The sequence below is a fragment of the Hippocampus zosterae genome, chromosome 2, assembly GCF_025434085.1.
Source record: "Hippocampus zosterae strain Florida chromosome 2, ASM2543408v3, whole genome shotgun sequence".
Classification (NCBI taxonomy): Eukaryota; Metazoa; Chordata; class Actinopteri; order Syngnathiformes; family Syngnathidae; genus Hippocampus; species Hippocampus zosterae.
In genome coordinates, this window is record NC_067452.1 from 4,627,079 (window position 1) to 4,640,204 (window position 13,126).

Here is a 13,126-nt window from a genome sequence, read left to right on the forward strand (position 1 = left end):
CCACTGTGCACATGACACACGCGAACTATCCATCCATTTTCCAAACCGCTTGATCCTCACGAGGGTCGCAGGGGGTGCTGGAGCCTATCCCAGCCGTCTTCGGGCAGTAGGCGGGGGACACCCTGAATCGGTTGCCAGCCAATCACAGGGCACACAGAGACGAACAACCATCCACGCTCACACTCACACCTAGGGACAATTTAGAGTGTTCAATCAGCCTGCCACGCATGTTTTTTGGAATGTGGGAGGAAACCGGAGCACCCGGAGAAAACCCACGCAGGCCCGGGGAGAACATGCAAACTCCACACAGGGAGGCCGGAGCTGGAATCGCACCCGGTACCTCTGCACTGTGAAGCCGACGTGCTAACCACTGGACTACCGGGCCGCCTATGAGTCGATTACTATGAGCCGATTGTGTTACGTTTTTGAGCAAGTGATGAGTAACTATAACTAGCTACTTTTATAAAGTTGTGTGTTCACAACACTGCTCAGCAGTGACTACGTTTATATGCCATAAATATTCAGATGAAGGTCAAAATTCGTAATTGTGATCAATTCGAATATCTCCCGTCTGAACCACGATTCACGGACAATGTCATGACACAAATAAACGTTATCGGTACGAATGTTAATAATGTTGGGCTCGATGTAAAAGCATGCGCAAATTCATTTTGGTGCCATGGAGTCTCGTGTGTTTGGGACTGTGATGCATTTCACTGGGTGTTCCGTGAGGCTGTTCCATGAGGCTGCCAAGACCCTGACCGCACATCTGATAATGTAGTAACAGAATGTAGACTGTGCTCAATATAAAAACGAGCTTATGCCCATTTCAGGAGATGGGGTCACCTACATATGCTTGCCCGTCTCACATGTGCGGCCGACTACAACATCTGCGCGGTGAGCTCTTGAAGTGTACCTGCCAATGTCATGCATGAACCCCAGCAAGTCTATTTCTGTTCTCGCAATGCAAAGTACGCCGTACTCTCCAAATGCCCTGATTTGAATGCAAATGAGGGTCTCCGCCATAATTGGTATGGAATCCAGTCCATCCAACGACAACGCAAATGCCCTGTTACGCCCGAGTGCAAAGTCAGTCAAAAAACCAAAAGAAAGAAAACTCCACGCATGTGCAAAGTTAGACTGCGCATAGCGCTAGATTTGCGGCGGAAATAACAATAGACCCCATGATATCGGTGTCTTCCACCAAACTAATAAAGTTTGAAATACACCTGATACGCATTTATTTGACCAAATATTCACAATGGAAAAGAAGTAACCCAAGGTTCTTATTCAGGTTATTGCCAAGGCTTATGTGCCTTGGCGTTAGTAGAATGTTGCTAATTTTTGTCTTTTGAAAAGATTGACAGTATGTAAACGTCAATATGGGTAGTTGTTACACCCTTTCTGGATCAAGATTTTTACCCAAAATCCTGGGTCAAATCCTCAACTGTATACATTGGGTACAAATTACCCAGCATTGGCTTGGTCTCTATTAAACATGGCGTGAGGTTAACTATTTCACCTAATTTGGGTTACAACAACAGCTTTATTAACTGTATGGCAAAGAGTACACGACTTCCACCCAGGTCAGATAAACAAATCAGGTCACAGCTATGCACCCACCGTAGCAGTGAAACTGGCAGAGCATGACACAGGGGCATGGATGAGAAAGACCTCTGGTCAGATCTGGTCACGTCAAAAGATGGAGTCCTACTTGGCAGTAGTTGGCAATTGCTTTTCGAGAGCTTTGCCTTTTTTCAGATTTTTTTTTGTTGTTGTTGTAGTTTTTGTCTCATTTTGTCACTGGTTGTTACTTCGCGTCGACCCAATGTATGACCATTTCCAACGTTTTTGGCCACGACATTCGTCAAAGGAGAAGAATCTGTGCTTGGTGGTGGTGCCTTCTCGGCAGCACACGTGTACCAGCATTGATTTTTATTCGGAGCAATGTCGACGCTATTTGACTGTTGCCGCTGGACAGTCTCGGGGCGCTTGTGTTTTGTGCCTGTAATGAGCAGCATTTTTCACTGCCCCGTTTTATTCAGCGGGGATAACGGCGGTGTTGGACAGTCTGCGTTGGTGCGGCAGGCTGGATGGCTGCTGGAGCCGAGGATGAGAAGAGAGGATCATCGGGGCGTAGCGCGGATATGTAGTTGGAAACGAGAGTCTCTGCTGTGATTGAAAAGGATTTATATGATACAAGTCAAGTGAACCAATCTGCTTTTTCATCAATGAATGCTGCAGCTTCTTGTTTACTTTCAAACTTAGTCTGTAGCAGACGTGCACATTTTGAGCTTCATGCCTCTGATCCACTGGTGAAAGGACACTTGGATTCTCCCCTCTTTCATCGAGAACTGCTTCAAACAACAAAGCATATACAGGAAAAATGGTTAAGACTGCATGACTGTCCCAGTGATAACTTTACAGTTCTCCCCTAGCGAGTCCCAGGGACTCGCTGATCAGAAAAGTGTGAGTTCCATTATGCATTTAGAGAGTCCCAAATTTCGAATTCTGAAATGGTCTACTTATTCAATTCATATGATAATATCACAAACAACAACAATATACATTGATAATAGGTTTTTTTCTTATAAACAAATGCTGCAATAATGTTAATAATTCAGGCATACAAGATTAACAATGAACATCAGCAGCTGTATACTCCAGGTTTATTCAACAAAATAAATGGGTCAAAATATGTTGTACTCATATGGCATCATGAATACAACATACCACAAAATCAGAGTCTTTTTTTCCAGTCTCCCATTTTTCTATTTTGACTGATATTTATAATCAAGAATTCTGAAACTCAAAAGTATAATGTTTCAAGGGTCAATGTTTGAAAACTATGCATTAACAATGGACATTACATCAGCAGCTGTGTACTCCAGGTTTATTCCAAAAAATAAATGGATCAAAAACTGGTGTACTCATGTGGCATCATCAGAGTATTTTTTCCAATCTCACACTGCAAAGATGAATTGACAGGTAATCATTAATACAGGTAAGTATTGATGTGGCTTGACATCCTCTTCCCAAGACGATGCATGTGTAATCTACGATCAATTTGACGAAAGAATTTAACACACGTCATCATGAGTTCTACCAACAGTTAACATTAGCATAACTACACTTTGTGACGAATGTTTTATTCATAAAGTTACCATGCTACAACCAGTAAATTATAGAATAACCAAGACTATTTCATAATATTTTTCATTGCGATTAGCCTCTAGATCTAATGACCAACTTGCCTCGCGTCGTATCTCGCTCTCTTGTTCTGTGCATACGTCACAGGTGAGTTCAGTGATATGCCGTTTGGACGATTCATACGAAAAATCTGACTGGCATTCCCATTTCTTAAATGTCGTAATTAGTAGACCTTTGTGGGGGAGGGGGCGTTTCGCCGCCATCTCAAACTGTCATCCGCGCGATTCCTCAGTTTGCAGACTGTACCGTTATCGCTACGTGTTCGATACTATGAGTATGTTAACGCAGGTCAACAGCAAGCCAAACTCATTTATTCATGAGCCAGGAAACTGAGCGTCTTGTTCCTTTATTACGGTCTTCTTGACGGCGTACAGTGAACAACCGTGACATCAGCTCAATGAATTGTAGAGTGAAACTGAAATGAACAGATTTAAAACATGCATTAATATTGTGTACATAAGTAAAACACAAATCGTCAGGTATTTAGTAAAAGACATAAATACAGCTCAAGATGTGACAAACAACGATAAACAATGCATGTTCGCAGCACCTTCGCATGCTAATTAGCTTGTTAGCATCGATTTAGTATCATCGCTACGTCGTTAGCAGTACTCTGAGCTAGCGAGTTTCCAATAACAACAATTGAGGGAAAACAATCTCCGAAACACATTTCTAAATAATGATAAACACGAGCAGACTTACAGTCATTACTTTCGAAGGTGAAACGAAAGGAATATAACTCAGGAGGACCAGTTGCAACGACCACGGTCAGGTTTTCTGTAATGACTCGTCTGATGAAACATGGCGTCTGCTACCCACAATGCACAGCGATAACTAGAAACAGAATTACTATTAATGAAATGGCCCGAAACCTTTACTGTGGGCAGAACACGGACTAAGATAGCAACCCGCAAGAGCACATAACGTTATCTGTTCCACCCCGCCAACACTGAAAACAAAACAAAAAGAGAGGAAATTAGAAGAAACACACTCACACACCATTCCACAAACACACATACAAGCAAAGTGAAATCGCGTTGATCACACAGGAGAGATTCGATCACGTGCAGTCAACTGGTGTTCGGTGACTTATGGGAGACGGTTTTTCGGTACCGTCAAAATGACGCCATGGAAACAACACGCTACCAGCAAGGGATTCATAACATATTTATATCATCAGAAGGGCCGAAACTTATGGTGTAGCATCAGGACCTTTGTTTCTCTTAAACCGATTCTTAGCTTGTATCGACTGCCGCATTCTGATGGTCTGTGAGTCTCTACAAGGTCTCCAGTAAGGAGTGTACCAATATTAAGTGATGATTGCTTCAAGGACGCAAAGGTGCGCTGTTGGCATGGGAAGTTATCCAGCGTGACTAAATATGGGCAGAATACACACTTCACCCCCCCCCCACACCACCCCCCAAAAAAAACTATAGGCCAATTTCCAAACTTTCTTTCCCATATCCTCAAAAAAGCAGGCTTTCGACACCACCACAGCACAGTGATGGCCCTCACAGCTGGCCCTTACAGCTTCACAGGTTCTGTCGAGAGAGGTGTAACACAAGACTCTATACTTGACCCTCTCCTTTTCACTATCTACATACTCCCTCTGTCAGATTATTTGCAAACATAGACTTCATTTGTTTGCTGACGATACCAGGGTATACATCAAACACATGCAACCACTCAGTTCCCTCTCTGGCATCAGCAGTCATCTACCTATTTTTTTTATTTTAATATTTTTACTTGCCTAATTTCACACATGAAATTGGCCAGGCACTCCAGAGACTGTTTATAACTATGTGTAGAAACACATTAACAATTTTCCAATGTATGTCCCTTTTAAGGACACTTAATTTCCAGTCGTGAGTCAGTACAATTACAATGATTATTTGAAATGTAATGTCCTTAATCGTAATTCTGTTTTTGTGTTGCAGTGGAAGGATGCACAGATTGGTCTGTGGACTATCTGAAATACAAGGTGCTCGTGGGTGAACCTGTTCGGATTAAGTGTGCTTTGTTCTATGGATATATCCGTGCCAACTACACACATGCTCAGAGCTCAGGACTCAGCCTCATGTGGTACAAAAGTGAAGGACATGGTGAGTTCGAGGAGCCCATCAGTTTTGATGGCACACGAATGAGCAAAGAGGAGGATGCAGTATGGTTTCGACCAGCTGAAGTGAGCGACATGGGCTACTATTCCTGTGTGTTAAGGTACAGTCGATACTCTCACATCAATATACCAGCACCCACGATTCCTGGTATTTAACAAGTGGCACTGTGATAGTTTTGGACATTAGCATTCAACGCCATGTGCACCTTCATTAGCATTCAACGCCATGTGCACCTTCACCTCTGTAGCGGCCACAAATAGACATTACACTCAGCCCTGATCCAATGCTTTTCTGTTCAGTAAGATTGGCAGCATTTTGAGGTCAATGAACACAAACATTGAGAATTGTGTCATCATGCATAAAGTTGATTTGGAGACAAAGTACTGGTTTGGCACCATTCAGAACCAAATTTCTGTCATCACATTAGGGCTGTTCACACGGCAAGATTTGGTCCGGTGCTGCGCTGGGGCTGCCCCAGTAGAGCGTTCACACGTGCAAATTAGCTCCGGCGTAGCCCCGGAAAAGAGCTTATACCGGACCAAATATTTGACCCACCTCAGGGAGGTGGGTCAAATATTTGCTCCGGAGCAAATGCTCGTTTGCGAAGCAGCACCGGTGTAAATTTGCACGTGTGAACGCAACTGGGTTAAATTTGCTCCAGAGCAAATGCTTGTGAAGAGTATGTATGGCGAGAATGCGTTGCTTTCGTGCTCTGTCGGACTTCCGTAATGTGTTTGTTTCATAACGACACAAGACTTGGCTAGTAACATCTTTCCTTTTGTAGGAGACTGGACTGTCTCAGAGTTGTTTGTTCCTTTGTTGTTTGTTCACAACGCCCCGCCCCCCATAGAATTTATTTTGTGATTTCCTCTCTTGATTTTCTGTTTGGCGCATTAGTGTTTGCTTTTCTGAGTGTCATTGAAGTCATCGTTCATTTACGTTTTCTAGAGCGGTCACTCTCGAGCAGAAGGCATGGAGACCGAGAAGGAGAAGGACGTGCCGGTCCAGTAGTCGCTTGAGTTGTGTATATACAGTACGTTTTAAAAAGAACCAACACGACAGCTCGTTTGTTTTCTGTCGTTTTGCTCCGCTGCAGAAACTGCCGTGTGAACGCAAGGGGGGCAGCCCCTCTGTGTCGGGGCTGCCACGCTCAGCGGCTTTGTACGTGTGAACGCTCCACACAATTTGCTGCGGTGCAAAATATATCGCAACAAAATATATCGGTGCAGCGCCGGAGCAAATGTGTGCCTATTGTAGCTTCAACAAAATTGCTAAATTGAAAAATAGGGGTTTCCCTCATTGCCTTTGTTTCCATGTTACAATGGAATCTTTATAGTTGTTCTATTTTGTTTGGCCTGAATGGAAATTCATGACCAAATGAGAAAACATAACCACTTAACATTGGTGTTATAATTAGTGACTTAAATTCTAGAGCAGGGGTCTGGAACCTTTTTGACTAAGAGAGCCATGAAAGCAAAGTATTTGGAAATGTATTTCAGTGAGATCCATATATATCAGCTCCATAGCTGTCTGTTTTAGACAAGGGTGCAGAGTACTCACATCAGCTGTGTGTTTGGCCATGAAGTGGTATTTCAGACTCGGCGTGCTATGATGATAGCTCAGTTTAAGACTGCAAAACATACAGGTAAATTTGATCTTGTCAGTGGAACTATCTGGCAACTTCTTAAAAGTAAACTTTCCATTCATAAACTCTTTAAGTATCCGTTTGCGGTGTCTCGCACTGGCGAAACACCGCAATCATATGCGTGAACCTGTGCAGCGCTCTTGTTGTTTTGTTTCTGGTTTATTTATAAAGCAACTTAACATCCGCTGTGACGTGTGCCGCATTAATCTCGCGAGAAAAAATGTAATCCTGTTAAAATTCATTTAATTTAATGCCGATAATAACGCGTGTCAGTATCATAAGCCTCTGAATGTATACTTTTAAATCTTGTTATAATACTCACCATTAATGTGAATGTTTTTCCATTCCTCACGATTGCTAAAGATCCACGAAACTAACGGAATTATAGTCAGCTTGCCAGGTTCATACGCGGAGTTGCTGCTGGCTAGCTTGCACCCTACTCAAGTAGCTTGTACGCTTCCTTTCTACTGTGTCCCGCAGTGAATTTTGATGCGAACGGAACAAGGTGCGTGTCAAAGTGCCGCTTTACATTCGACCGTTTCATCGATGGTATTTTGTCCTTGCAAACCTTTCCACAAAGTTGAATCCTTCGGTCCATTCGTCCTGAAGTGTACCATAGTCATCATCTTTTCTTTCTGTTCACCATTTTATTCGTCGAAGCTTTGTGCTAATGACCGAGCAAGCTGATTCAAAAAAGGGTGTTTACCTGTTTCCCCAGCAACGGCCTATGTAGACCACTATCATTCAATTAAAATCACTCCTGCCGCCAACTGCAGCAACAGAATGTGAGCATGAGTGAGGGTTCATGAGCCATAGGTTCCCGACCCCTGTTCTAGAAGATACTTTATCTTGAGTATATGATTGCAACACAATGCGGCGGGTGAGGAGTGGGGGGGGGGGGGGGGGGATTCGAGTCCTGGAGGGCCACTATCCTGAATGTTTTCCATCTCTCCCTGTTGCGACCCACCTGATTCAAATGAACAGGTTAAATGTCAGGCTTCCGCAGAGCTTGCTGATGGTCTGATCATTTGAATCAGGTGTGTTGCAACAGGGATAGATGGAAAACATGTGGGACAGCAGCCCTCCAGGACTGGAATTGCCAACCCCTGCAATGAGGCATGATGCAATCAATGGGACATCTGCGCAAAGAGGAATCTTAGAACATCTTTTTTGTTTTGCAGTTCGCACAGTGCTTCAGTTCCCTTTTATCCTCACAATGGTCCACAGCCCACAGTGTATTGTAATTTCAGATGATAAAAGAAAATCCTACTGATATAATTAGAATAAATATAATTTACTACATTAACTCACTTAAAGCCGCAACCCGCCTATAGGTCTCATAGCCTGCTTTGATTTTTTTTTCCCCCTGAAATTGACATTTCCCTTTTGTGTGTCTACATGAACAGAGTGATATGGGATGACCCAAACATACAATGGTGTGTTCAACTCGCAAACATTGACTTGATGAGCTCTCTTCGGTATAGCCTTATGACATGAGAAATATATATGGTTCCCCAAAGAGCTCCATAGATCTCAATACTGATAAACAACCCAAAGATTGTTAAATACACTTGACATTGGATTGTTTGGTGTGTGTTTTCATATAGGATGTTGCATATCTTGTTGCATTACAGCCATCCTCTCATTCTTACTCACTGTCTTGAAAACAAATACATGGATGTTGTGGATTGTCTATTTTGTAGGCATGACATCGATTCGTCCGACTTCCAAAAAAAGTGCGCACGCAAATTCCCATGCACCCCATCTTGTGTTTGCTGAGATGCATTTCAGCGAGGGCATTGTCATGCCCTATGATGCGCACACACAACATGTCAGTTCTGACCTCCCACAAGACCAGATGCAACTGACAAGGACTTAGTGAGCCTCCAACACACAGCATTTACTTCCACATATACATACACGTGCACGCTTGAAATTCTGAGCATGCATGCCTCTCTCTTTGGCTCGCTTGCGCCCACTCCCTCCCACATACACACATACTTGCACACATGCGGTTAACACACACACATGCACACACACACACACACACACACACGTGCAGATCTGTTGCCACGTTATAAGTGAACGGTCACGTCATGTATAGTAAAGGAACGCAGAGCAGATGAGCGGCGCTGTGTGTCAAATCGAGGTCAGCACTCAGCTGTTTCAGATGTTATACCCCGAGGAACATTGTCATATGCGAAGCAAAACCATCTGCAATGGCAAAATCTGTCACTTAATGCAGAGTGGCAAAGTACACATGTATGTGCAGACATACACAAACACACGCACACATATGCTATTCAGATTGTAACTACCGTATTTTCACGACTATTCGACGCATCGTACTAATGGCCGCAGTCTCATTAATGGGTGACATTTCTGTATTTTACACATACACAGGACGCACCGTACGAATGGCCGCAGTTTTACAGTGGTAAAACATACGCCAGCTTAAACATACGGCATGCATGCGCGCACACTAACACGTTAGCTTGAAGCTTACGGTAGCATGCCAAGACATACAGATAAGATAAAAACACGTTTTTAAAAAGGCAACGAAAGCAGAACTGAGTTCGGGTGTATTTTATTTAGCCATCGTACAATGTTCTCACGTTTTTCGATCAATCATCACCCAGAAATCCATCAAAGTCCTCATCCTCTGTATCAGAAGCAGAGGACTGCACATCTCAGTTGTCAATGAATGCATCACATGCTAGTGTGAGTTGCTACGCATTGCCGAGCGGAAAGAAGGAGTAGCAACAGCAAAGTCAACATTTCTCTCGTGTGAAGCTTTCCCACATTTGAAAGTAAAGAACAGAGCGAAACATGGTGGCAGCGCGTGTGTGTGTGTAGAAAGAATTGAACAATTGTGCAAGTACCGTAATCTATCAAAAACGCCGCGTCCCCTCTCGTTGTTGCGTATTGTGGCGTAACTCGCCAAGCGCTGCCTCTCACTCTTTATAAAGTTGTGTTTGCCACCGATCATCCATTGTTCCCATGCCGTTTGCAACTTCACTTTGAACGCCCGGTTGATGCCGATGTCCAGCGGTTGGAGTTCTTTAGTCAAGCCTCCGGGAATAACGGCAAGCTCAGAGTTCATTTGCTTGACTTGTTTTTTTCACCGCTGCTGTGAGATGGGCACGCATGCCAAAAGCATAAACGTTGGCTTTAAGTTTGAACTGAGCTTCGTAGGCGTGTCTTTTTGTCGAATTTATTTTCAGGGGTTCTTAGAAACCAAAACCGGAGTTGTTTTGCAACAATGCACATTGCCACACTCTATACAAGTGTTGGTACTGGCTTGAGGCGTCCACTTACACGCCCACCCTTCACCATTGGCGGACTAGCTTGCCTGTCTTCTCTCTCCCTCTCTCTCTCTCTCTCTCCCTCTCCATATATGTATATATACACGCCCACCCTTCCCTGATTGGCCGACTTCTTTCCCGCATGCCTGGCCACAGTCACTTCCGCCTTTTCTCTACATAAACAGCGTGTCGGCTGTCAGTCAGATTTTGGAACTCAGTGCATATAAAGGACGCTCCGCACCATAAGGCGTCCTGTCCATTTTGGAGAAAATTTAAGACTTTTAATGGCGCCTTATAGTCGTGAAAATACGGTATGCTACAAGAGTGGCCATTATCTTTTTAGTTTCATAAAGCTTCTAGTTTTGCTTTGCATGAGATGCTCATTCCAGGATTCACCATTAATCATTGTAAATACATAAGATTCATACAAAATTCCACACCACACCACCAGTTTGTTTAGCTTTCGTGCAGTTTGCAGTGCGAAATCGTTTTTTTTGTAATGAGTTTACATTTGACAATGTGGTGACATAAAGTAGACTGTGTTCAGTGTTAAAAACAGGTGCATCTTCATTTTCGAGCCGTGACAAGTCTAGTTTGGAATGTCTGTAAATTTGGGAGACCGCACCACACCTCACTAGGCATATTCTATCACATGCCTTCAGAGCATCTGGCAAATTGGTAACCAAAAGTACATTAGACTAGCTAAAAGTTATGGTGCAAATGGTGTAATGAGATTTTTATGAGGTGCAGGCAGACAGATTCTGACCTCCAGAGACGTGTGTGGTCTATAATATTGTATTTCGTTCATGAATATGACAACAGCGTGATACAATCCCTCTGAATCATTGTCAATTTTCATTCAATTTATTGAACAAATTGTTTTAATAGTACCCCACTGTCCGCATGCCACATCTATGGGGGGTAGTGTTTGTGTGGCGGCGGGAGTGTGTCACACACAGATGCACGATCAGGGGTGAAAAGCTGTCTCCAAGTGCCCATCTGCAGTGGCCAACTTTGCTTTTAAATGTACTTTGCACATGCCGATCTCCTGCATCTAGGAGTTCATGCCCTGTAGACCACAACCTTTTTGGCATCATGGTGTGATTTGGACAAGAACATGCTTTTCACGGACCAGCAACCATTCACTAAATGGGGATAGTTAGGTGGGGTCAACAGTGTAATTCAACATTGTATTAATATAGGAAGTACTTTTTTTGGGGGGGGGGGGGGGTTACCAAAATGAAAAATATATTTTATTTTTTATTCATTTCAAGAATGTATTTAATAGTACAACAATTGTGGAACAACGTAAAATAACACACGTGTCTTAAAATCTTAACATAATTTTTCAGTCTCACTCCATGAACCTTATCGTGGTAGAGGGGTTTGCATCTCCCTCTGATCTTAAGAGCTACATTTTTGGTGGCTTTATGAGGGACCAGACAAAGCATGGCTCACAAACCCCTTATGAGGAACAACATCGGACGGCATTTTCCCTTGCCTGTACGCGGGTCACTGAGGCCCACCTCTGAAGCCAGCCCTGGAGATGGGGCTTGGTGGGAAGCGCCTAATGGCTGGGCCTGCACCCATGGGATCCGGCCGGGCTCAGCCAGAAAAGCCAACGTGGGTCTCCCTACCCATGGGCTTCACCAGCTGTGGTTGGGGCCAAAGGAGTCAGGTGCCCTGTGACCTTCGCGGTGGAAAAAGGCAGGGATCTTGGCGATCCGATCCCCGGCTACAGAAACAAACTCTGGGGACATGGAATGTTACTTCTTTGGCAGGAAAGGAGCCTGAGCTGGTGTGTGAGGCCTCGAAGTACTGACTAGATATAGCCGGGCCCACCTCCACACACAGCTTGGTATCTGGTCCCAGTCCTCTCAAGAGGGCTTGAACAGTCTTCCATTCTGGAGTTGCCCAAGGTGAGAAACACCGAACAGGCGTGGGGAGATGGATTGCCACCCAGTTTTGTGCCTGTATGTTGGGGTTCACCCTGGCAGATGAGGGGGTAGCCTCCCCCCTCCTTCGGATGGAGGGACTAGACCTGACTGATTTTTGTTCCTATGCATCAAACAGCAAGAGTACCCACCATTTATGGAGTCCTTGTAGAGCGTGCTGGAGAGTGTTCCCTCACAGGACTCCATCGTTCTGCTGGGGGACTTCAATGCTCATGTGGGAAATGACAGTGAGACCTGGAAGGGCATGATTGGGAGAAACAGTGTCACCCCAATCTGAACAGAAGTGGTGTTCTGTTTCTGGACTTCTGTGCTCATCGCAGATTGTCGATAAAGAACACCATATTTAAACAAAATAGTGTCCTTGGCACCAGAACACCTGAGGCCGCAGTTCGATGATCGTCTTTGTTGTCGTGTCATCAGATTTGTGGGCACATGTTTAGGACACTCAGGTAAAGGGACAGAGCTGTCAACTGATCACCACCTTGTGGTGTGTTGGCTCTGATGTAGGGGGAAGATTCCTGGCCGAATCAAATGTATTGTGACGGTTTGCTGGGAACATCTTGCGCAATCCCCTCTCAGAAAGAGTTTCAACTAGCACCTTTGGCAGAAATTTCCCCACATATTGGAGGAGGCAAAGGACATTGAATTTGAGTCTTTATTCCCGATTTGTTTTACTGTTTATTGTATATGTTAAATTGCTCCATGTACAGGACTTTGTATGCGGTGATTGATGGCTGTTTCTATAAATACAGTTGACTTGACTTGAGTGGACCATGTCTCATGCCTCCATTGTTGAGGCGGCTGATCACAGCTGTGGCCCGAAAGTGTTCAGTGCCTGTTGTGGGTGGTGGCAATCCCCAAATCTACTGGTGGACACTGGCAGTAAAAGATGCC

At 44.1% G+C, this 13,126-nt stretch overlaps 3 protein-coding genes and 2 long non-coding RNA genes across 8 annotated transcripts in view; 3 read left to right on the plus strand and 2 right to left on the minus strand.

Moving 5' to 3' along the window:
- Positions 1-13,126, plus strand: part of LOC127596358 (interleukin-1 receptor accessory protein-like 1) — a 268,134-nt gene that overhangs the window by 124,394 nt on the left and 130,614 nt on the right. For all 4 annotated transcript variants that reach the window (XR_007961441.1, XR_007961442.1, XR_007961443.1 and 1 more), the window contains one exon: positions 5,148-5,427. Coding sequence is in view for 1 of the 4 variants with exons in the window: in XM_052058749.1 (XP_051914709.1) it covers positions 5,148-5,427 (280 nt within the window). In the remaining 3 variants the exon portion in view is untranslated. The remainder of the gene's footprint in view (positions 1-5,147; positions 5,428-13,126) is intronic.
- Positions 1-13,126, plus strand: part of LOC127596382 (probable G-protein coupled receptor 34) — a 281,249-nt gene that overhangs the window by 84,911 nt on the left and 183,212 nt on the right. The gene's annotated exons all lie outside the window — the stretch shown is intronic.
- The window catches only part of LOC127596452 (uncharacterized), a 93,729-nt gene that overhangs the window by 73,747 nt on the left and 6,856 nt on the right, over positions 1-13,126 (minus strand). The gene's annotated exons all lie outside the window — the stretch shown is intronic.
- The window catches only part of LOC127596401 (uncharacterized), a 158,576-nt gene that overhangs the window by 20,187 nt on the left and 125,263 nt on the right, over positions 1-13,126 (plus strand). The gene's annotated exons all lie outside the window — the stretch shown is intronic.
- Positions 3,502-4,191, minus strand: LOC127596430 (uncharacterized). Its single transcript, XR_007961458.1, has 2 exons — positions 3,913-4,191; positions 3,502-3,625 (listed from the first exon to the last, which is right to left on the minus strand). It is a non-coding gene; the product is annotated as an uncharacterized LOC127596430 (long non-coding RNA).